Source organism: Vombatus ursinus, unplaced genomic scaffold (genome assembly GCF_900497805.2).
Source record: "Vombatus ursinus unplaced genomic scaffold, bare-nosed wombat genome assembly UNPS02015030.1, whole genome shotgun sequence".
Taxonomy (NCBI): Eukaryota; Metazoa; Chordata; class Mammalia; order Diprotodontia; family Vombatidae; genus Vombatus; species Vombatus ursinus.
This window is the reverse complement of record NW_020954808.1, coordinates 742,105-767,454: the sequence shown is the minus strand read 5'-3', so window position 1 is coordinate 767,454 and position 25,350 is coordinate 742,105. Positions and strand designations below refer to the sequence as shown.

At 42.6% G+C, this 25,350-nt stretch overlaps 1 protein-coding gene across 1 annotated transcript; it reads left to right on the top strand.

The window, feature by feature from the left end:
• LOC114031023 (zinc finger protein 420-like) lies at window positions 1-23,635 on the top strand. Its single transcript, XM_027846023.1, has 2 exons — window positions 1-67; window positions 21,900-23,635. Exons 1-2 carry the CDS (start codon window positions 37-39, stop codon window positions 23,558-23,560), a joined length of 1,692 nt encoding a protein of 563 aa, XP_027701824.1. The 5' UTR covers window positions 1-36; the 3' UTR covers window positions 23,561-23,635.
• The last annotated feature ends 1,715 nt before the right edge of the window (window positions 23,636-25,350 follow it).

Below are 25,350 nucleotides of genomic sequence, written 5' to 3'. Positions count from 1 at the left end.
GGAGAGAACGCGGGGTTCTGCAGCCCGAGAGGCCTGATGGAGAATCCCAGGAGCCTCAACAGTGATGGTGAGTCCCCTTTTTATTATCCCCTGTCCTGGGTTGGCCTCAGTTTCCTCAACTGTAAAAAGAGCACATATATGTGTGTGTGTGTGTGTGTGTGTGTGTGTATAATGTATAATATGTATAATATTTATTATATACACACATATACATATATACATAAATATACACAAACACATAGAGCAACCATATATACACATATATTATGTATGTATGTATGTATGTATATATATATGTGTAAGATCACCTACCTGTCAGGATTTCTGTGAGGATCAAATGAGATTGTGTGTGTGTGTGTGTGTGTGTGTGTGTGTGTGATATACACACATATGTATATAGAAATAAAATGTGTGTATATATATATCATTTAGCACAGTGAGTGACACATAGTAGAACCTTTATGAATGCTTGTTTCCTTCCCTTTGCTCTCTGTCTTTGGAAGGTTTTTTTTTTTAATTTAACTTATCTGTATTGATTCTAACAGGTGGCTAGGTTGGGGGCTTTCTCAGGACAGGGTGAGGTGATCCAGGGCTCAGACAACCAGACACTAAACATTTTTTAAAGGGCTTACTACATGCCAGGCACCGTGCTAACCTCTGGAGGTACAAAGAAAGTTAAAAAACACACCCTGCCATGGCAGGGTCGGGGGGGGGGGGGGGGGGGGAAACGACAACATGCAATAACCATGTACAATCAAGCTATATACAGGATAAACAGGAAAAATTAACAGAGAGAAGGCACTAGAAAAGAGGGGTTGGGAAAGGCTTCCTGTAGAAGGTGGGATTTTATCTGGGATTTGTATGATGCCAGGGAAGCCAGGAGATGGAGATGAGGGCAATGGTCAGTGAAAATACAGGGAGGTGGAAATGGGGTGTGTTATCTGAGGAACAGCAAGGGAGCCAACGTCACAGGACTGAGGAGTACGTGGGAGCAGGGGGAGTGTTGGGAGATAGAAGACTGAAAAGGAAGGGGGTGGGATGGGAAAGGTTATGACGGGCTCTGAATGCCAAACTGAGGATATTCTATTTGACCCTGGAGGTGATCCTTCCCGGGAGGGAGCCATTGGAATTTACTGAAATGGAGGGATGGGGCAATGACATGATTGGACCTGGGCTTTAGGGAGATCCTTTTGACAGCTGGGTGGAGGATGGATGGGAGTGGGCAGAGATTTGTGACTCTTGCAATAGCCCAGGCATGAAGCTCAGGCTCTGTATACTGCAGGTATTTAATCCTTGTTTGTGGAATTAACTTGAAGGCTTAGGAATGAAGCCTTTTTGGGCACTGATTCCTATCCCTTTGAGCCCAGTGGCATACCTAACAGGGATACCCTTCTGCCTGTATGCTCTGGTGACTGGCCCTTGAAACTTCTCCTGGGTCTTTACCTTCTGAAAGCTGTCTCTCCTACTGGCCTTTCTTCATCCCACATTTCCCTCCCTCAGGAGCCATAGCTCTTCCCTGGATTGTATTACTAGGTCCTTATCTTATGACCAAAGTCCGCCTCCAGAGAAAGCTCCCTGGACTCTGGTGTTGAGGCCAACGCTACTTTCAGAGGGAAGGTCCTTTCCTTTAGAGCCTTCAATTCCCAAATGGGATTTGGCAATTTAACCAACTTGTTCCCTTTAAGTGCATAAAAAAATTCAACAGGTAACTTTCAGAATTGTCTTCCTTGTCTAGACTCCCTTCTGTTCCCTTCTGTGCTCTAAAAAATGCTCCAATGACCCACTTTTCTTTCTCTTCCTTTTTTTAAAAAAGCAATGATACAGCTTCCCCTCCTCCCATCCACTATCTTACTGACTGCCCTCTCTATCATCCTCCCTCCCTACTTCCCCATCTTCCTTCTTTTCCCTATTCTAAACTCTCCCAAGGTCTCCTCATCCCCTTTTATCTCCACTGACTCCTCCTGAATTCCTCTTTCTCTTCTCAGCTAAACTCCTTGCAAAAAGCCATTTATACCCTATACCATTACTTCTTTTCTTCTCACTGCTGTATATCTTGAAAGATAATTACTACGCAGAGTAGTCACAAAGCAAGTGGGTGAAGAATAGTGTTGAAACCCCAACATTCACAGGTGACAAAATCCAAGGTTAAAAGAGGAAGGGAACAAGCATTTATTAAGTGCCTACTATGGGCCAGGCACTGTGTTTTACAAATATTATCTCACTTGATTCTCACAACAGCCCTATGAGGTAGGTGCTGTCATTATCTCCATTTTACAGATGAGGAAACTGAGGTTAAGTGACTTGCTTAAGACAGTAAGTATCTGAGGCTGGATGTGAACTCAGGTTTTCTTGATTCCAGGCCAAGCATTTTATCCACTGCGCCACTTAGCTGCAAAAATCAAACCTATTGCCTCAAATGTATCTACAAGTGTCCAAAGCTTAGACAACACACAGGAATAACCAGAGTTCTAAGGCAATGAGGTAAATTTGACAGCATAGTTACTGCAGAAACTTGATGGCATAGTGGAATTTTTCTTTTTTGTGAAGGGAACCTAATAGAGTTGTTACTTACCAATCTGTGTTTTTGAAGTTGGGGTCAGATAATAGAAGTTAGTAGGAAATTAAGAGTAAAGAAAGTAGCTGTTCATTCTGGCCACCTGAGGCAGATCGCAAGATAGAGGACAAGTCACACTGAGCCCTACCTTGTATGCAAATTTTTACATATCCATATATATGTCCATATTTATCTGCTTATATATAATTTTTAGGATAGCATTCATAAGGTAAATATTATTCATAATAATATCATGTGAAACAAAGAATAGAAAGTTGGTTTGTCATAAAATGTGAGTGGGTTATACTAAAAGAATAGTGTGTGTGTTGGAGAAAAATGTTTCTTCTTCTCGATGAGAGATAGATGAGGGACTTATTGTCTGAATATTGTTGGTCTCCCTAAGTCAAAGAAATCTCCCCACTGAGCCAGACAGGGAGGAGAACTTTCCTAAGACTCTGGAATCCTCCACCTTGAGCAGCTAAGTCTTTTGGTACCGATGAGATATGAGAATGAGACGCTGAAGGATGCTAACTGCTGCAGCTGAATCGTTCAGGTCTCTTAAAATAAAATGGTTGGAGTCGGTGTGCCTTGAAATAGGGCTATTGCTAAGGACGGGAGGGGCTGGATAGTCTATGTGTTACACAGACATGTCAGGAAAATTCATGGTGCGAAAACAGGGGGATCTGGTAAACGATGTTAAGGCAAGGTTTTGAGGGGGTTCACTGGAAGTGCCAACTTTGAAAAACTTGGTGAAGTCAGTTTTGGGGGTTCATGGAGAGGGGCATAATTTTGTCCAATGGGATGAATTCTAGGACTGAATCCCTACTTGCTGTGGGTCTGGGTCTGCCTTATTCAAAAGCAGCAGGGTAGAAACATGGCACATGGGGTAGCCTTGGGTATTCGGAGGGGATGCTTTTAGGAAGAAAACCATGTTCTACTTCACTCTTAACTTCCTAGCCATCTCCTCCATAGCCTCCCCATCCCCCTCTTATGATCTTCTCTACCCCAATTCTGGAACAAGGATCAAATCAATTCTACTATCCACCCCCCATCCCTCTAAATGTCTGGACCAAAATGCTCCTCCCTGGTCATCGCTCCTTCTTGTGTGTTGGCTCCCCCATTAGAATGTAAGCTTCCTGGAGCAGCTAGGTGGCAAAGTGGATAGAGCTCCAGCCTTGTAGTCAGGAGGATGTGAGTTCAAATCCAGCCTCAGACACATGACACTTACTAGCTGTGTGACCCTGGGCAAGTCACTTAACCCTAATTGCCTCACAAAAAGGAAAAAAAAAAAAGAAACTTCCTGAGGGCCAGGACCATCTTTGCTTTTATATTCGAATCCCTAGCTCTTAGCAGAGTCCTTGGCACATAGTAAATGCTTAATGGAGAAGGAAATGGCAACCACTCCAGTATTTTTGCCAAGAAAACCCCAAATGGGGTCACCAAGAGTTGGACAAGACTGAAATGACTAAATAACAACAACCAACACTTAATAGATGCTTTTTCATTCATTTATTTATTGGTATGGCCACATAGTGGAATAGTTAGAGAGCTGGCCTGGGAGCTGAGCCCCACCCTTCACAAATAGTATTCTTGAGATTCTGAGTAAATCACTTAATTAGGTTCATTGCTCATCCAGCATTCCCCTTTCCCGTCCATCTCTTCACCGTGCTGCCTACAACCCAGACATTATTCTCACTCCCTTCCCCCTGCCACATATCCTAGAGTCTGCCCCAGGAAGGTACTAGTACTTTACAAGGGAGCAGAGACAGAGGTCAAAGGCACTCATTTTCCAAGGCTGGTCTACCACATTGATGAAGTCAAGAACCACTTCAGGGGATAGCCAGAGCTTGAGTTCCTCCCTTAGGTTCCTGTTAGAATCTTTCTCCTAGAAAGGTTGGTTGAGGGAAGTGGGACTCATTAGATGCCTTCCAGGGCTAGGACTGTCCAGTTTGGAATTACTGGAGAAAGAGACACCCAGCAAAGGAGGTGTCTGAAAGACTCCAAGGCTATCATTGTGTTTTATCTTCAATCTGCAAGCAGCCATTTCTTCCAGGGTGGGGCCCAGGCTCCACACAGTCCCTCTCTCTCCAACCACTGGAAGTCTGAGAAGGACCGTTGTGGTCAAGTGGAAGTTTTCTCCATTTTTAAGTGTTCCAAACTGATGGAACACCTGCTGTAACTGAGGTACATGTTTCTCTGTCCTTGTTTTCAGAAAGGAATGCTCTCCACCCCTAGGTAGGATCAAACACTTGTCAGATAGGATGGGGTGTTCACAAAAGGAATGCTGCTTCGCTATGGCAGGGAAAGGGTGTTCCGTGAGGATAGTCGGGGTGGACTCTTCACTCATTCTGTTGAGGGCAGCTTCCCTGCTCATGTTATCTGAAGTGCTCCCCTGTTCTGGCCTTGGGGAGAAATGAGCTCCATTGTAAACCGGTAATAGTAGTTCGATCCTGAGCCTCCTGAACCAATCAGGTCACTGGGATAGCTTCAATAAGTTTCAAGTCCATGTGTCTGGGGATATTAAAATATATTTCTATTATTACATCCTGCCTCACTCAGTTAGCATTAATTAAGCACTTACTATATATTCCAAGCCCTTTACTAAGTGCTGGGGATGTGAAGAAAGGCAAAAGACAATCCCTGCCCTCAGGGAGCTTTTAGTCTAATCAGGGAGACAACAGAAAACAACTCTTTTGGGGGTTTTTTTTTTTTGTTTTTTAGGCAATTGGGGTTAAGTGACTTGCCCAGGGTCACACAGCTAGTAAGTGTTAAGTGTTTGGTCTGAAACCAGATTTGACCTCAGGTCCTCCTGACTTTAGGGCCAGTGCTCTATCCACTGTGCCACCTAGCTGCCCCAAGAAAATAACTCTGTATGAACAACATATAGGCAGGATAAATTGGAGATAATCAAGAGAGGGAAGGCACTAGCGTTAAAAAGTAGCTAGGTATTATAGTAGAAAGAATGCTGGGCTTGGAATCAGGAAGACTCAACTTTTTGAGTTCAAATCTGGCCCAAGACATTTAGTAGGTGTGTGACCCTAGGCAAGTCATTTAACCCTTTACCTCAGTTTTGTCATCTGTAAAATGAGCTGGGGAAGGAAATGGTAAACTACTCCCATACCTTTGGCAAGAAAATCCCAAATGGGGTCATGAAGTCAGACATAACTGAAAAATAACTGAACACTGTACTAGAATTAAAGGGGAACATCTTCTTGTAGGAGGGATTTTAGCTGGGACTTGAAGGAAGCCTGGGAAGCCAGGAGTTGGAGATGAGGAGAGAGGGCATTCTGGACATGAGGAACAGTCAGAGAAATGTCCAGAATGCAGAGATGGAATATCTTGTTGGAAAAAAGGAGGCTGGTGTCTTTGGATAGCAGAGTATATGGAAGGGAATAAGGTATAAGGAGTAGGAGATGGCCAGGTTATGAAGGTCTTTGAATGCCACACAGATGATTTTATATTTTTTCTTAGAAGTGATAAGGTGCCACTGGAGTTTATTGAATAGGGAGCTGACATGGTCAGATCTGCACTTAAGGAAGATTACTTGGACAGCTGAGTGGAGTAGGGAGAGACTTGAGGCAGGCAGACCCCCCCAGCAGCTACTGCAGTAGTCCAGCTGTGAGGTAATGGGGGACTGCTCCAGGGGAGTAGCAGTGTCAGAGGAGAGAAGGGGGCATATGAGAGATTTTTGCCTTTGCACCATATTAGATATGAGGGGTGAGAAAGAGTGAAGAGTCCAGGATGACTCCTGTGTCGTAAGCCTGAGGCATTGGCATCTATGGTAATAGGGAAGGGGAGGGGATTTAGGGGAAAAGATAATGAGTTCTGTTTTAGATATATTGAATTACCAACCTCTATCCTCCAGCAGGGTCCTGGCAGTGTTAGAAGAGATAAAGAAGCTTGTGCCAGAGTTGTTATGAAGGTAGAACTGAGAGGCATATTGGGTGGGGAATAAGAAAGAGTGAGGAATCAGAGTCTAGGATGGTGGTATCCCCAACAGTAACAGGAGAATGAGGAAGAGAGAGAGTTTGGGGCGTGGGAGTGGGAGAAGAGAGGAGTTCAGCTGTGGACATGTGAAGTTCAAGATGTCCAAGGGATATATAGTTTGAGACGCTAATAGGCAGATAGAGATGTAAGACTGATGGTCAGGAGAGAGGGTAGGGCTCTATAAGTAGATCTGAGAATCATTAGCATAGAGAAGATAAATGAATCCATGGGAACTGGTGAGATCACCAAGTGAAGTAATATAGAGGAGGAAGAGATGAGCACCCAGGACAAAACCCTGAGGGGACACCTACAGTTAGAGGGTGTGATTTGTAGGAGGATCCAGCAAAGACACTGAGAAACAGTGTTCAGATAGGTAGGAAGAGATCCAGCAGGAAGTGGTATCCTGACGATTGAGAGAGAAGGCCAATTAACAGTGACAGAGAGGTCAAGAAGGATGAGGACTGAAGAAGAGCCGTTAGATTCCGCAACTAAGAGATCATTGGTCATTTTGGAGAGAGCAGTTTTGGTTGAATGATGAGGACAGAAGCAAGTCTGTAGAGTTAAAAAAGAAAGTGAGGGGAGAGGAAGTGGACTTAAAGATTGTAGACGGCCTTCTCAAGGAGTTCAGTCCCCAAAAGGAGAAAAGATATGGGATGATGGCTAGAGGGGATGAATGGATCAAGTGGAAGTTTTGGGGGGTTGGAGGAGACATGGGCACATTTGTGGGCAGTAGGGAAGCAACCAATGGACAGAAGGAGATTGAAGATTAGTGAGAATGGGGATGATAATGGAGGAGATCTGCTGGAGAGGATAGGCTGGAATGGGATCATTTGTGCACGTAGAGGGGTTAGCCTTAGTAAGAAGGACTATCTGTTCATGTGGGAATGGGGTGAAGGAGGAGATAGCCGCAGAAGGCATCTAGGTGATGAGATGAGATGAGATGAGAAGGGGGAAAAGGGAGATCTCAGCAGATGGCCTCCATTTATTTCAAATATGTGGCAAGATTCTCAGCTAAGAGGGTGGTGGGAGGGAGAGCCATGGGAGGTTGAGGAGGGATGAAAATATTTGGAAGAGCAGTTGTGTGGGGAATGGGGTAATGAGTTAATTTTTGTTGTTGTTCAGTCGTTCCAATCACGTCTGACCCTTTGTAACCCCATTTGGGGTTTGCTTGGTGAAGATACTGGAGTGGTTTGCCATTTCCTTCTCCAACTCACTTAACAGATAAGGAAACTGAGACAAACAGGGTTAAGTGACTTGCCCAGGGACACCCTATTTGAACTCAGGTCTTCCTGACTCCAGGCCCTGAAATGAGTCAGTTAGAGAAGGTAGAATTAGAGAATGTAAAAGCATCTCCTGACCACAGTGAGGGCACAGTTGAGGGTGTTACATAAATTTGTATGTCAGCACAGTTTTGTAATTTTGCCCCAGCTTTGTTTATCTGTACCAAAATCTCTTCTCTCCCCAACCCCCCATGTGACCTTATATCTTACTCTCTCAGTTGAGGATCTCACCCAATACTTCACTGAAAAAACTGAGGTCATTTCCCAAGAGTTTCTCCCCTTATAATCTCATACCCTCCTGATATCATCCCCTTCACCCTGGTCTCTAAAGGAGAAGTCACCTTTTCCCTGTGCAGGACCAACCCTGACATAGGCAGCATCCTTGATCACTTTCCTTCCTGACTGTCTCATCATACCACCCTCATTATTTTTATTCTCTCGGTGATCTTCACTCTTTCTCTATCTATTGGCCCCTTCCTTGATGTTTATCGACAAGCTCAGGTCTTTTATCTTTAAAAGCTCTCATTTTGTCTTTCTGCCCCTCACCCTCATGTGATACATCTCCTCCCCATCTCAGTTAAACTCCTCCAATTGTCCCTCTATATTTGATGTCTCCCCTTCTCCTCTCTTCCTCATCAGAAACTTCTGCAAATTGGGCTTCTAATCCTGGCACTCAGCTTCTCTCTCCGAACTTCTTTTAATGGTCAAATGGAATGGCCTCATCTTGCTTCTCTTCATACTGAGTCTCTGTAACATTTGGCACTCTTGATCACCATTTGTGTGTCCCTGGGCACCCTTCTCTCCTGGTTCTCCTGCTGTTTGTCTGACCACTCCTTCTCAGGCTCTTTAGTTTGGTGTTCATTGAAGCATTGCCCATTCACTGTGAATATTGCCCAAAGCTCTGTCCTGGGCATGTTCAGTCTATTCTATTTCAATTGGTGATTTCATCAGCTCCGGTGCGTTCATTTATCATCTCGATGTAGAGGATTCCCAGATTTATATATCCAGTCTCCTTTCCTGACCTTCAAACGCACATCACCAGCTGCCTACTGGATGTTTCTAGTGGGTGCTGTATAAGCATCTCAAACTTAATATGTACAAAATGGAACTTAGCGCCTGCCCCCACCAAACTCGCTTCTCTTCCCAACTTTCTTATTAATATCCAGGGCACTGCCATTCTCCCAGACAACCCATTTTCTTACCTTGGTCTTATTTTGGACTCCTTACTCTCAACCTTATTTTTCCAATGTCCCCAAATCTTGTTATGTTTGCCTTCATAAATCCCTCTCCTAAAGCCCAACCCTGTACTGCTCTCCATGACCTCAAACCTGGTCTGCTTCTACTTGGTCTTCCTGACTCAGTCTCCCCCCACTCCAGTCCATCCTCCATTTAGCTGTCAAATTGATCTTCTGAAATCACAGATTTTGTCACCGCCCAACTCCCAACCCCCACCCCCACTGGGGCAAATTCTAATGGCTCCTTTTTGTCTCCGGGGTCAAATAGAAAGTCATCTCCTTGTCACTTAGCACCCTTTGTAAGCATGCCCCTTCCTACTTTTTCATTCTTCTTATGCCTCTTTCTATTGAAGAAAAAAATATTAACATTGGCATTGTACTCTATTTTAGGTTCAGAAACTAACTTGGTGGCACAATGGATAGAGCACTGGACCTGAAATCAGGAAGATCTGAGTTCAAATCCAACCTCAGACACTTACCATTGTGTGACCCTGGTCCAGTCACTTAAATTCTATAGTTTTCTCAAGTGTAAAGTGGGGATAATAATAGTATTTGCAGGGTTGTTGTGAGGATCAAATGAGATATTTGTAAAAAGCACTTCATACAGTGCCTGGCACATAGTAGGGACTTAATAAATGTTCATTCTCCTATTCCTTTATTTATCATGAATCTATATCCAAGCCATTTGTGGCTTGGAGAAAGAGATTATCAGACAGGCATCGGACACGATTCTCAGTCTCAAAGTTTCAGGTAACATTTGTAGAAATCTTGAACAGGAAAAAGATATCTTAAAATGCCATCTAGGTTAATATCAAAGAATAGTTAATTAATAAAGTTGCCTGGACACTCCTTCCTCCCCAAAATTAACAAAGGGAGATTTTTCCTTTCCTTAGTTCTTAATCTGTTCTTAGTGGAGAATGACGGGTCTCTGGCTTCACCAGGGCAACAATGATGTGAACAGTAAAAGACTTAAATTTGGTTATCACCTTTGATTCATTCCCACCATGAAAGGTCTTCCCCACCTCCTTTTGTCCTGACCCAGCTTGTCCAGGGGGCTTTTCCAAGGACTTTAGAAAGGGCTTTAGAGAAAAATATTTCTTAATAGTTTCAGTTTTATTGTAAATGAAGTTTTAAATGTGCTTCTACATATCCCTCCATGCCCCTTAGGAGGCAGTTTCACTCACATCTCCAGATTGCTTTTGTGCTTCAGTTACCCTGTCTGCTCACCTTTTCCTCTTAGTTTCCCTGGCTGCCTTCAGGACTCAGCTCCTCCCACCTTCTGTAAGAGCTCTTTCTGGTATATACTCCCATAGGTGGTTAGGGCCTTTCCTCTGAGACCACCTTCTAGCTATTCTGTATATATCTTAAATATATATGTTTATATATATATAAAATATGTCATATTGAGGGCATCCAGGTGGCACAGTTGATAGAGTGCTGAGTTTGGAATCAGGAAGACCCATCTTCCTGAGTTCAAATCTGGCCTCAGATACTTATTGACTGTGTGACCCTGAGCAAGTCACTTCACCTTTTTTGCCTCAGTTTCCTCATTTCTAAAAGGAACTGGAGAAGGAAATGACAAACCACTCCAGTATCTTTGCCAAGAAAACCCCAGAAGAGGTCATGAAGAGTTGGGCACGCCTGAAAATTTCTATGTTGTCTCTCTCATTAGAATGTAAGCTCTTTGAGAGTTTAATCCAATCAAAAGCGTTGTCTTAATAATAGTAGGCACTTATGCCTACTATGTGCCAGGCACTGTGCTAGGAATATAAAGAAAGGCCAAAACAGTCCCTACCCCCATGGAGTGTTCAGTCTAATGGGGGCGATAACATGCCAACAACTATGTACAAATAAGATATCTACAGGGTAAGGGAAAAGCAAGGGGAAAGAACAAGCACTTATATAGGGCCTACTATGTGCTGGGCACTGTGCCAAGTGTTTTTTACAATGTCATCTCATTTTATCCTTGTAATAACCCTGGGAGGTAGGTGCTGTCACTCTTTCCATTTTACAGTTGAGGAAACCGAGACGAGCAGAGGTTAAGCGCTTTGCTCAGAATCGCACAGTTAGTAATTGTCTGAGATTGGATTTGAACTGAAGTCTTCCAGACTCCAGGCCTAGTTGCCTTGGATAAATTGGGTAATCTCAGGAGAAAATGGAGATAATCTCAGGAAAGGCACTAATATTAATGGGGATCCAGAAAGACTTTTTGCAGAAGGCAGGATCTGATCTTAGACCCTGGGAAGCCTGGGAAATCAGGCAGCAAAGACAGCAGGAAGCACATTCCAATTCTGGGCATTGAGGACAGCCGGTCTTATACAAAGAACAGTAAGGATCCTTAGATTTCTGAAAGCAAGGTATAAGAAGTCTGGGAAGATAGGAAAGAGCTGGGCTCTGAAGGACTTTAAAGGTCGAACAGAATTTACACTTGATCCTGGAGGTCATAGGGAGTAGTTCACTAGTGAGACTGTTCACTAGTGAGGGTGACATGGTTGGAGTGGTGCTTTAGGGAGATCACTTTGACAGCTGAGTGGAGAATGGACCAGAGTGGGAGAGGACTGAGTCGGGGAGGGAGTGCAGCCAGCAGGCTAGTGCCCCCATCTGGGTGGGAATGAATGGGGCAAGGGCATGCCTGGCACAGGAGGGCACAGAGTGAAAAGCTTCACTAATGCCTCTTGATTGACCACCTGCCCACTCTAATTCATGGTCCACCCAGCTACCTGAGTGATTTTCCTCAAGTACTGGTCAATTCCTATAACTGTTGCTCGTGAAGTTTCATTGACTCCTACTTGTTTATGAGACAAGATATAAAAATGCCTTTGTTTTGGCATGTAAAGTCTCTTATAATTGGACTCTTTGACAGGTGGGTAACAGTATTGGCCTTCCTGGGTTCTTTTGGGTCTCTTAGTTCATTTGGAGACTCATAACTCAAGAATAAAGAGATTATAATCTCCCTGAATCAAATGAGATCATATTTGCAAAGAGCTTAGCACAGTGCCTGGCATGTAGTAGGCATTTACTAAATGCTTATTCCCTTCCCTTCTTTGCCCTGGTCAGACCTTATCTGGAGTATTGTGTTCAGGTCAGGGTGCCGTGGTTCAGGAAGGACATTTACAAGCTAAATAGAGTCCAGAATACAGCACCTGAGTGGTCTGGAGGCCCAGACACATGATGATTTAGTTGGAGGAATTTAGAATGTTTAGATGGAGAAAAGAAGTCTGGGGGAGAGGTGGGAAAGCATCACAGCTGTGTACACATATTTGAAGGCCCATGGAAGAGAGATTAGACTTGGTCTGTTTTTCCCCAGTCAGCATAACTAGGAATGATGGGTGAAAGAACTTTAGAGATCAACTGAGGCTTGAAGTCTGGGAAAGCTTGCTAAGAAGGAATCTGACAAAAAAGCAGAGCATGCCACTTCTGGAAGTCCTATGTTCCTCCTTATTGGAAGGACACCTTCGGGCAGAAGCTGTGTGGCTGTAGGTCTTTTGGTGTCCAAGTTCCCAACTCTCCCAGTTTTTTATTTTTTGCACTTCTGGGACTCAGAGTATAGGTGGAGGGTGATGAAGGAAGGTTATTTTTTTGTTTTTTGTTTTTTAGTGAGGCAATCGGGGTTAAGTGCCTTGCCCAAGGTCACACAGCTAGTATGTGTCAAGTGTTTGGTCTGAGGCCGGATTTGAACTCAGGTCCTCCTGACTTCAGGGCCAGTGTTCTATCCACTGCACCACCTAGCTGCCCCAGAAGGAAGGCTTCTTGAAGGTAGTCCTTGAAAGATGAGAAGGTGAGAGAAAGGAGAAGAGTTGAGAGAATGGGGGAAGAGACACTGTAGGAATCATAGGTCTTCATGCCAAAGGGAAAACTAGAGATCTAGTCCAATCCTCTCATTTGAATGGAGGGGAGCCAGAGGGCCAGGGAGGAAAAGGATTCAGCTAAGGTCACAGAGGAAGAAGCCAAAGATCTCAGATTCTCAGAAATCAAATCTCAATGTAGAGATATGGGAAGGACCGAGGAACTCTAAGGAATGGAGTGAGGAAGGGTCCTGTATGCTGTAGGGAGTCCAGGGAGGTTTGGTGGAAGAGGAATGAATGACAGACAGACTTCATACCCTCTCATCTAAGTGGAAGTGACTAACAGAAGTTCTCTGATTCTAAGACGTTTCTCTCTCCATTCCCAACTTCAACAAACTAACAAACAAAACAGTACTCCCTCCTTTCCCTTTTCCACACACAGAGCCTGCCCTGTCTTTCTGAGATTGCCAGACACTGAGATTTCCCACCTCTTTATCCTCTCCAGGAGTCTCTACAGATATGAGGGGACTAGTTTTATCCCAGAGGAGGCTCTCAGCCTCACTGTCCTGGAGCAAGAACTGCTACATCAACCCCAAGGGGTTCAGTAGTCCCCCCATGATCAGCCGCCAGTGCTTAGCACACCAGTTCCCTTTAACACCTTACTATTAGTTAGCTTTTACAAAGGAATATTTATATTGGAGATATAGCAAGAATAGAAATACAAAAATTCTTCCCATATATATGTATATATAATGTATTTGTACATGTATATGTGTGTGCGTATATACACACAGGCTTAGAGTCAACACAGTTTCTACATAGCACTGGTCCCACCAAGCTCTGATCCAAATTCAGGCATCCCTAGTGGGTGAGCCCTTATCTCTGCTACTGCTGGGACCAAGTCCTGAAGGTTGCTTCTCACTCCTCACAGTCCCAAATCAGAACCAGCTGGCTGCAAACATCAGCATAGCCTCCACTCCTTGACTTCACTTTCCTGACTTTTCAAAATCTACAAGATTCATATAAAATGAAGGAACAAATACCCAGACCAAGAACCGAACCTCACAGTCATGGGCCACACATTGGTCTCATATAGGGTGAGCCCATGTTCTTCTCTCAGCAGAATGACGACAAGCAGGAAGAAGTCGGGGAAGAGAAGGGACCAGTTTGGTTGGATTGGTGCCTTTTTGTTCATTTCCAGTTTGAGCTATATAGGATCCAGAATGGCCCCTCTTCATAACATGCTTAGCAGACCTGAACCAGTTACAGAATATTAGCCCACATATTAAAGTCATAGGGAGTAGTTCACTAGTGAGACTGTTCACTAGTGAGGGTGACATGGTTGGAGTGATGCTTTAGGGAGATCACTTTGACAGCTGAGTGGAGAATGGACCAGAGTGGGAGAGGACTGAGTCGGGGAGGGAGTGCAGCCAGCAGGCTAGTGCCCCCATCTGGGTGGGAATGAATGGGGCAAGGGCATGCCTGGCACAGGAGGGCACAGAGTGAAAAGCTTTTTCATTACCCTTCAACCTGACAGGCTAGTAGCAGACTCCCCAGCCTCTTCCAGGTGGAGTATTGTATCAGCCAAGCAAACCACACCTACCAGCAACAGTTGAACTCATTGGCTGGTTCCCCATTACTCTCCTTTTGGGAAAAGTCCTGTAAGTACAGGATCTATACAAAGTGAAAACATGTTTTTGGGGTGGACATTCACAAGGTAAGCAATCAGGAACAATCTCTTGAAAGAGATGGCATTTGAGCTGATATCTGAAAGGAGTTACAGGTTCCTAGAAGATCAGATGAAGAGAGATCATTCCAGGCAGCGGGGCAAATTGTGCAAAGGTGTTGTTGAAATCAAAACATTCACATTGCACTCTTTGTTTTATTCACAGTTGATTTTTGTTAACATCATTTTCTGTTACAGGCATTTCTGACTTACAGAGAAATGTCCAAATCCACATAATCCCCACATCCCCTTGGGCATCCCTCTAACATAAGACATTACAAAGTAAGATTTATAGGAATCTTGAACAAGCCAAATCTCATAATATGAAAAAAACCCCCACCAATTCAGGTTAACATTCTACTGCACCTAACAGAAGAATTTTCATTTATTTTCTAGATCCACTCAGTTCCTCTTTTTGCGCTTTCTTTTTAGGGGTCCTGTACAGCTGGTCACAGATGATCTTAAAGGGACCTTCTCCCTCACATCCCTTCAGCAAATGAGGAGAAAGAATAGGGAACGGGAAGGGAAGGGAATGAGCCTTTAATGAATGCTTACTATGTGCCAAGCACCATGCTAAATGCTTTACAAATATCTCATTTGATCTAGCAATGCTTTCTACTCTTATACTATTTTATATTATATTGTAGCTCTAATCCTTCCAGGATCAATCAAGGGACCCTCACCCTTTACCTTGTTGCTTATCGCCTCAATTATTTCAAGGAGAGAGAACTTACATCTGGCCTGGAGAGAGGAGAAAAACACGTTGTTTCACAACGGATAATGAAATACATTCTGCTTCAGATCATTCCAAAGGCTTTAGACCAGGGGAGTTTTAAAATACCTTCTCAATACTAGGTGTCCCAAAAGAGTTTTGGAACACTGTATTTCTAGAAGGGAGAGCAGGGGCTTTGTCTGCTTGCACTGCAAGGAGGAGGGTGGGAGATGGAATGGCTGGGGAAGAAGGCTACTCTGGCTGTCTGATAGCGTCCCTGAGGAATGATCATCTCAGCAGTGTTCAGCCTGGAACAGTCAGACAGAAGTAGATGATGAACAGTGGTTAATTTTCAGTGTGTTCACTTGTACACCCCAGAAACTGACAAATGGTACAAACTGGGGCTCGGGGTATTGTTTCATTGATTGTCTAGGTTTAAGAAAGTATTAATGATGCTGATAAAACTGAAGTGTTCATTGCCACACTTTATTTTTGGAAGTACCAGTTGTTCAAAGCTTACCAGCACAGCCTGGCTCCATGTGGGGGGCTTTAGATGACAAATAGATGAGATACCATTTCATCCTAAAGGGAATGAAGCTTCTTGAACAGGGGGATGAAATTGATCAAATGAATTGAAATTTATTTTTTAAGTTATAGTTGAAATAAATTGGTCTTAGAAACATCACTTTATCAGCTAGGTGTAGGAAGAATTGAAGAAGGAAGGGACTGGATGGTGGAAAAGCCATTGGAGAAGTTACTGCAATAGTCCAGGTAAGAGGTGATAAGGGTTTGAATGAGGGGGATTTTCATGAGAATGGAGAAAAGGAGAAAGGTAGGAGAGGTATTGAGGAGGTAAAAGACATAAGACTGAGCAACAATTATATATAAAATGAAGGAAGGAGAGAAGGAACTAAAACTTATGCTGAGGTTGGAAGGAAACCTGTGTGACCAGAGGGATGATGGTGCCCTCAAGTTAGGAGGAGGATGTGGGTTTAGATCATGAGCTGTGTCTTCAATGTGTTGGGTTTTCGATGCCTAGAGGACATTTACTTCAAAATATCCAATTGGCAATTGGTAATTTGGGACTGGACCTCAGGACAAAGACTGGGGCTGGATACAGTGATCTTCTTAGAGACGATAAATGAAGCCATGACAGCTAATTAGAAAGAAGAAAGAGAAAAAAGAAAGAAGATGACTTTGGACAGCTCCTTGAAGGAAAATCATAATTGGTAGGTGATACATAGATATTAGGGATAAAAGGTTACTGAGAAGCAATGGACACACAGGTAGTAGAAACAGCAGAGGAGGGCAGTGTTGTCAAAACTGAATAAGAACAGTGGGGTAGTACAGAAGAGGGCAATCAGAATTGGTCAAAGATAAAAAAAAAAAAGTCCCAGCAGAATGAGGCCTGGGAAGAGGCTTTTGGATTTTGAAAAACAATCGATCTTTGGTGATCCAGATAAAGCAGTTTCAATTCAGTGTTGGGTATGAAACCAAATTGCAAGATACTGAGAAGTGAGGGATAGGTGAAAAACTGGAGGCAATGAATGTGGACAGTTTTTTCCCCAAAAAAATTTGGCAAGAAAAAGGAGGAGAGATGAAAGATTGTGAGGCCACCCTTAATGAGGTGGTGGGGTCAAGTTTTGGAGAATGTGAGAGATCAGGGCATGTCTGCAGGGAGAGAGCCAGTGGACAGAGGTTGAGTAGAACCTTACTGACATCTGTGTGCTCTTTCCTGTTCCTCAACTTCTCCTTCATTCTCTCCCTTCTTAAACATTTCTGTCAAATCATTCCCCATCATCAATGTTTCCTTGCTGGGTTCTAGGTGCATTAAAGTCCCTCTCCCTCTCTCCCCATCCTAACCTTCTTAGGCAGGGCACTTATGAGACCCCTCAATGCTAGTGATTCAGGGATCTCCTCTCTGTGAACCCCAGCACCTCCATCCTGGAGCCATAGTTGGATAAAGTTCTTGTCCCTAGCATGTGCCCTGGTGAAGCCTGAGGCTCCCTGAATCTCTCGACCCAGGCAGAAAGGGGTAGGAGAAGAAGGGAGTGAAGGAGATCATCTCCCATGATCTCTGAGTCTCTTGACCCAGATTCCCAGAGGGAGCAAATGCCATCTTGAGAATCTGGACAATCTACCATCAATAAGAGTCAATGGAACAAGGAGAAGGGCCCTGAAAGAGGACCTCAGCCACAGAGAAGGCAACTTCATCAAAGAAAGAAAAGAGTCCCCAGCAGTAGGGGAACTGGGGCTTTGCACTTTGCTCAGGAATTAATCTGATCAGTGAAAGTTCACTCCTCCTGAAAGAGATAGCTGAGAGGTGAAACAATCAGTCAATAAACATTTATTAAGCACCTTTTGTGAGCTAGGCATTTTGTCAAACATTAGGCGATGGAAGGAAAGGAAAGGCAGTCCCTGCTCTCAAGGGGCTCACAGTGTAATGTGGAGACCACATATGCAAGCAACAATGTACAAAGAAGACATATATGACATTAGAAATTAGAAATTTATAATAACAGAACCTTCTCAGGCTCCCCCTGGATATAGGGCTGCACTGAAAAAAGAGAAAGGGTAGAAACCATCCTTCAGCCCCTTTTCTTTCTCTTTCAGGAGGGAGCAAGGCTGTCCTTTGAGCACAGCTTACAGTTCCTGGCCATGGCAGAAAGAGGCACAGACCCAGAATCTCCCAGCTGAACCTGACCTCAGAGGCATCTAGTCCAAACCATCCTTACCCCAGAATGTCCTCCACTATGTTTCCATGTGGTTGTCACCCAGCCTTGGTATGAAGACCTCCAGTTAGAGTCCCTCCCTTCTGGCGCTGCCCCAGGCACTTTGGCACGGTCCAAATTGTGAGGAAGTTTTCCTTGCAAAGAGAGGAAATCTGCGTCTTACCTCTTTCTCCAAAGGGCCTCTTTCTGGTAAAGCCCTACTTCTAAGACTAATTGCAGACAAGATAAGAAAGAGTCTGGGGATGTGAGGCTCCATGAGGTAGTCACTCAGCCAGTAAATAAGTATGTGTTTTTTACTTGCAGAGCCCTGTGCTAAGAGCTGGGATTACAGAGAGAGGAAAAAAGAAAGGAGGGAGGAAAAAACATAGAGGTTACTATGTGCCAGGTACTGTGCTAAGTGCTTTTAATAAATATCTTGTTTAGCCCCCATTTTACAGTTGAGGAAACTGAGGCAGACAGAGGTTAAGTGACTTGCCCAGGATCACATAGCTAGTAAGTATCTGAGGACACATTTGAATTCAGGTGTTCCTGCCTCCAGACCTAGCCCTCTATCCACAGCCACCAGCTGCCTCTGGTGAGCTATCCCAGTCCTAAAGGAGAATACATTCTCGTGGAGAAGACAATTTGAAAATATCTAGGCCAGGTTCTTAACCCCGCCTTGATCCTTTAATTAGACCCAGAGGGTGTAGATCTCTGAGAGCATGGACCCTCCACCCGTGGTCTCTTAGCTGCTGTGAACCAGACTTGGGGGAAGAGAATTTTAACCTGGGTGCCTGGAGGAGGAGTTGGGGCTGGGAACCCCCAGGTTGGAAATTTAGAGGCAACTTGAGCCTGGAGACTAGCTTCCCAAACCCAGAAGGCAACAGCCCAGGAGAGAACTGAGGGTCAGAGGCACAAGAATTCCAGTGGAGAAGCCAAGAAGCCCTGACCACGATGGTGAGTCCTCAGGGAGAAGTGACATTCGGTTCTTGAGTTAATTTGCTTTGGGTCCAAGGGTGGTGAGGTGTGAGCTCCTGGAGGGCAGGATCTCTGCTGTTCCTAGATCTGCAGAAAGTAGATCCTCAATCCTTGTGTGAGGAATTGACTTGAAAGAATTGGCAATAGGAGCTCTGAACACCCGCTCCTAATGAGAGCTGGAGGAACCAGGAGGCACCCAGGCTCTGAGACTTCTACAGGGTCCCCAGCTCGTGAGGGCTCTCTCCCCATCTGGCCTATCAGTGGTCATCATCTCCCATAGGAAATCGCTCTTGCCTCAATGGCACCCTTTACCCAGGAACCTGGAAATCACAAAGTGTTGACAAAATGAGACAAAAGGAGAGCTGGGGAAGGATGTTCAACAAGAATATTCAGTGAGGACCCTTCATTACCACAGCATTAATTGTGTGCATCTTCCCCTGGGTACCCCGGTCAAACCTCAGAGAGAAGCTGGTGCTTCTTCTGGTTTCTTGTACTTAGGCAACCAGGAATGCCTTCCTTACTTCCTTGAGTCAGTGTGAGCCCTGAAGACAGTTTTAATACCTTTAAAGGAAAAGAATTAGTCTAGTCCACATGGGAGGGGGAGTAGAGTAGAAGGGGACCCTGGTAGATATTTCTACCATAGCATCCTCCCTAGCCTATTTTCTATTCCCCTTACCTCAGCTACTGGTCCAAACCTGCTCTCTCCCCTGCCCCTCCTCCACAGCACCCCACTTCCAACACCCTCAGTAGAGAACCTCACCTTATACTTCACCCCCCAAATTGAGGCTCTTTGCCAAGAGTTCCCTCTCCTATCTTTTCTTCATCTCCCACTCCCCTGATTTCATCTCCTAGGATCTCTCCTTGTCCTCCAGTCTCAGAAGAATTGGGTCTCCTTGCCCTTTTACAAGTACCTTTCATCCCTTGCCCTCTTGATGGTTCCAGCAGATTGACCTTGCTACCATTGCCACTCCTTAATTTCCAGTTTCTCCCTATTTACTGGTTCATTCCAAGACTATGTTTACAAATAAGCCCATGCTTCCCTCATCCTTTAAACAAACAAAAACCATCTCACTTGATGCTACCATCCCACTGCTTATCACCTTATATATCTCCTTCCCTTATCAGTTAAATCCCTTGAATATGCCTCTGTACTTGGAGCCTCCACTTCCTTTCCTCTCACTCTTCTGAAGCCCCTGAAATTTGTCTTCTATTCTTCTGGCTCAAGTGAAGCTTGTTTCAGTTGTTGGTAACTTTCCCATCTGACCAATGATCTCTTAACTGCCAAATCTAGTGGTCTTTCCTCAGTCTTCATTCTTTTCTCATGTCTCTGCAGCATTTGCCATGGTTGACTTTAATCTCTTCATAGACATAATTTCCTTGGGCCCCAAGAAATGAATGTAGTTGTCCTGCTATTTGCCTCTTCACTTCTTCTCAGTCTTTTCTACAATCTTAATTGATGTTACTACAACTAACCCACATGATCACATAGGGTTCTACCCTGGGCCATCTCTTTTCTCCCTATACTCTCCCCTTTGGAACTCCAGTAGGCAACCTGACTACCAGAAACATTGCTGTATTCCTTGCTGCTCCAGAATGGCTCTCCCTATTTTTTCACCCGAGTCATAGGGATGTTTGTTCAGGAAGGTTGAATGCCATAAGAACCTACAGAGACAGAATGATTCATGGGAAATATTCTGTTTCGTATATCTTTGGGGGCAGTATTTTCATATTCTTTTTTTTTATTTCCCACAAATCCATAAATTGATGGGTGAAAACAGTTATAGGCTAGAGCAGATATCTCTGTTTTATACATATACACACATTTATTCAACATCAGAAAATTCATATTGGAAAGAAGCCTTATAAATGTAAGGAATGTGGGAAAATATTCATTTAGAGCTCAAATCTTACTTGGCATCAGGAGATGTGATATATATGTGTGTGTGTGTGTGTGTGTGTGTGTGTGTATACACATATACGCACACACATCTATATGTATATACATATATATGAAGAGGAGGATAATAAAGACCTACCTACCCCAAGATTGGTGTAGGGGAATTGCTTTGTACATAGAAAGTACCACATAAGTATTTATTTACTTTTTTTACCATAAGATACAACTCTGCACATCTCACTCAGTTCCTCATGTATAAAATAGATATAAAATGCCTATAGTACCTTCATCACAGGGTTGTTATGATCAAATAACGAGGAAAAAATGGGAAAACCTTAAAGACCCATAAACCTGTCCCATATACTTATTATAATGAATTAGGATCAATAGGTCAAACCTGCAAAGAAGTATATTAAGAGATTCTGGCCTAACAATGTGATTTTGCATGTGAGAAGACTTAAGCCAAGAAAGAGAAAGTGATTTACCCAAGGTGATTTGCCCAAAGTAGTAAATAATAGGTCTGAGATTTGAACCCAGACCTTCTGATTCAAAATCCAAGTGACTTTCTCTTATACAATGCTGCCCTAAGTCTTGAGGTGATGAAGACTGAGTGCTGTTGCTGGGTGATTTTTCTGATCCTTACTCTTCTTTGGATATTTCCTCTTCTCCTCATCTTTTGTGCTTTAACTATTTTCTTACCTCTTATGAATCAAAGACAAGGGACTTACCTTATTCTAATCTACTGTTCCGAATACCTCATCTTCCAGTCTTCTTCAGTGGTTTATTCACCCTCTATGCTCAGTTTATGCATAGGGAATCCCCATCTCAAGTCTTCAGTTGTTTCCTCACCACTTCTCCAAGTTTCTGACCATTTTCTCCACAGACATCAAGATAGATATGAGATTGCTCCACATCATATGCTTCCTTTCTGTCAGCAACATCCACAGCTGTATGCATCAACTCACCCCCCAGTTTCCTTTCTCCAAGCTCAGAGAAATGGGAACATTCATATTTTATATTAATCTTTTTTCCAGATATGGAGTTAAGGAATGAGACCACAAAGGCAACTCCAAAAGAAAACATTACAGGAGAAGAATCATCCCATGGGGTAAAAATAGAAAAACTCATATGGGCTGATCTTTGCTATTCTACTTTTACGGTAATTGGGAAAAGTGAGAGTCAGAAAAAAAGGCAGCAGGTAAAGCTGGGAAGTAATGTGAGAAAAATGACTAAACCTCAACAGATTCATCCTGGAGACAACTGTCATAAATATAGTGAATGTGGTAAAGCCTTCAGTCAACACTCAAACCTTACAGAACATAAGAAGATCCCTACTGGAGAGAAGCCTTTTAAATGTAAGGAATGTGAGAGAGCATTCACTTGCATCTCAAGACTTAATCGGCATCAGAAGATTCATACTGGAGAGAAGCCTTATAAATGTAATGAATGTGGTAAAACTTTCATTCAGAGCTCAAATCTTATTCGACACCAGATGGTTCATACTGGAGAGAAGCTTTTTAAATGTAATAAATGTGGAAAAGCATTCACCCGCAATTCAAGACTTATTCGACATCAGAAGATTCATATGGAAGAGAAGCCTTACATATGTGATGAGTGTGGAAAAGCTTTCATTCAGAGCTCAAATCTTACTCGACATCAAAAGATTCATACTGGAGAGAAGCCTTATAAATGTAATGAATGTGGGAAAGTATTCACTCGCAAGTCAAGACTTATTAGACATCAGAAGATTCATACTGGGGAGAAACCTTACAAATGTAATGAATGTGGGAAAACGTTCATTCAGAGCTCAAATCTTATTCGACATCAGGTGATTCATACTGGAGAGAAGCCTTATACATGTAATGAATGTGGGAAAGCCTTCATTCAGAGCTCAAAGCTTGTTAGGCATAAGATGGTTCATGCTCGAGAAAAGCATTATAAGTGGAACAAATGTGGGAAAGCCTTCATTCAGAGCTCAAACCGAGTTATGCATCAGATGATTCATATCGCAGAGACGCCTTATAAATGTAACGAATTTGGGAAAGCCTTCAGTCAATGCTCAAACCTTACAGAACATAAGAAGATCCCTACTGGAGAGAAACTCTTTAAATGTAATGAATGTGAGAGAGCATTTACTTGCATCTCAAGACTTAATCGACATCAAAAGATTCATACTGGAGAGAAGCCTTATAAATGTAATGAATGTGGGAAAACCTTCAATCAGAGTTCGAATCTTATTCGACACCAGATGATTCATACTGGAGAGAAGCTTTATAAATGTAATGAATGTGGGAAAGCCTTCACTCGCAAGTCAAGACTTATTCGACATCAGAAGAATCACACTGGAGAGAAACCTTACAAATGTGATGAGTGTGGGAAAACTTTCATTCAGAGTTCAAATCTTATTCGACATCAGATGATTCATATTGGAGAAAAGCCTTATAAATGTAATGAATGTGGGAAAGCCTTCATTCGAAAGTCTCACATGATCCTACATCAGAGGACACATATTAGAGAAAAGCCTTATAAATGTAATGAATGTGGGAAAGCGTTCATTCAAAGCTCAAACCTAGATAAGCACCAGAGAATTCATACTGGAGAGACACCTTATAAATGTAATGAATGTGGGAAACCTTTCTTCATAAACTCTTCCCTGGTTCGGCACCAGCGGATTCATACTGGAGAGAAGTCTTAGAAAGGCAATCAGTGTGGCAAAGTGTTCTATAACTCTTCACATGTTATTTGATAATATTCCTTCAGAAAGGAATAAATGTGGGGAAACATTCTTTTAGAGGTAAAGTCTTATTCTATAGCAGAGGATTCATGCTAGAGAATATAGTTACCAAATTCCCAAGAGTTATTAATTTTGGGAATTTCAGAATGAGAAATCTGAATACCGGGGAATTCATGGAATCATAAGTTATTTGGTATTTTCCATAACATTTCATGTTTTAAAATAATGAGTGATCATAGTAATAAAGTGAATCATTTTTCTTTGATATGGTTATACTAAAAGTTTCAGATTTTTTTCTATAAAAACCTGATATAATAAATTGCATAGGTAATTACTATTATGAACCAATATATTGGGACCATGATTTAAAATATCTGGCAATGAGTTTACTGATTTTATTTATCTTTCTTAAAATATATTCAACATTCTTCATTCTCTTTATTCATCATTATGAATCTTAAAACTGCTTCATAAATAAGAAATGTTAAGTTTAATATTTATAAAATATCTGTGGCTTGTAGCAAATATTAAAACCCTAGATAATGTCAGTGAATATTATTGGGTAGTATTTGGATAATGTAGCATTCAGATCATCTACCCAGATGTGTGTCATATGTCAAAATTACCACCTTAAGGACTTACTTTCACTTCCAAAAGTGATTTCTTGGAACACTGCTCACAAGATTTGGATAAAATATAATATAGATAGAAAGTTACTCATTTTTATTTTTCTATTCAAGAGTGACTCCCTATTAGCATCAGACAGGGCCATGAACACACATTTTAATATGGCAAGAGTTACAAGCAAGACTGAGTTATTAGATCATGAAAGCTTCTCTCCTGTGTATGTGCTTCTATTCTACTTTCCAGATATGTCTACATTAACATTCAGTCATTGGGTTCCTCAGAACCAGATACCTCCATGTTATTCTTGAAGGAGAGTCACAATACCTTTTCCCCCAATTTCTCAAGTGATTTTTCATGGGATTCAGAAAAAAAAGATACACAAATTTCCTCAGAAATGCCTGGAAGGAATTCCTGCATGGAAATACTATTGGAGATAAGGAATTTGGAAAAAGATTCACTCAGAACATAAGACTTATTTGACAGCAAAAGATTCACAAGAGAGAGTTTTATAAATATACTATATTGGGGAAAGATTTCAGTCTCAGCTCATAACTGTAATGATTCATATAGAGATGTTTTATAAATAAAATGAATGTGGGAAAGTATCTGGTCAAGACTTAGTACTTATAAAGCACTGGAGAATAAAACTTTATTGGAAAACAGCCACATTCATTCATTTATGTGTTGTCCATGGCTGCATTTTCTGTAACACGGCAGAATTGAGTAGTTGTGACAAACTGTATCTAGCACTCCCATTTCTTCCCACTGTTGCTGAGTGCCCCAGAAATCTCAGTGACAGTTATAACTCAACAGTATTTTGAGTGTCATGGATATCACCATACTATGAAATTTTTTTTTATTGCCAGTGCATACCCATCATGTCAAAACAAGAGAAGAAGAAAAGAGAAAAGTTTTATTATAATTTTTTGAGCTTGGGACTAAGATTGAAATTTTTCTATACAAAAAGAACCTCCCTCAACTGCTATTATAAAACGCTGGATGGCTTTGGGAAATAGCTTTTACATCAGACTTGATAATGCTTTCAACCTAAAATTGCAAGACAAAACAGTGCTTACATGTGAAACATACTGTGATAAAGTCAGTTCGATGACATTGTTTGAATC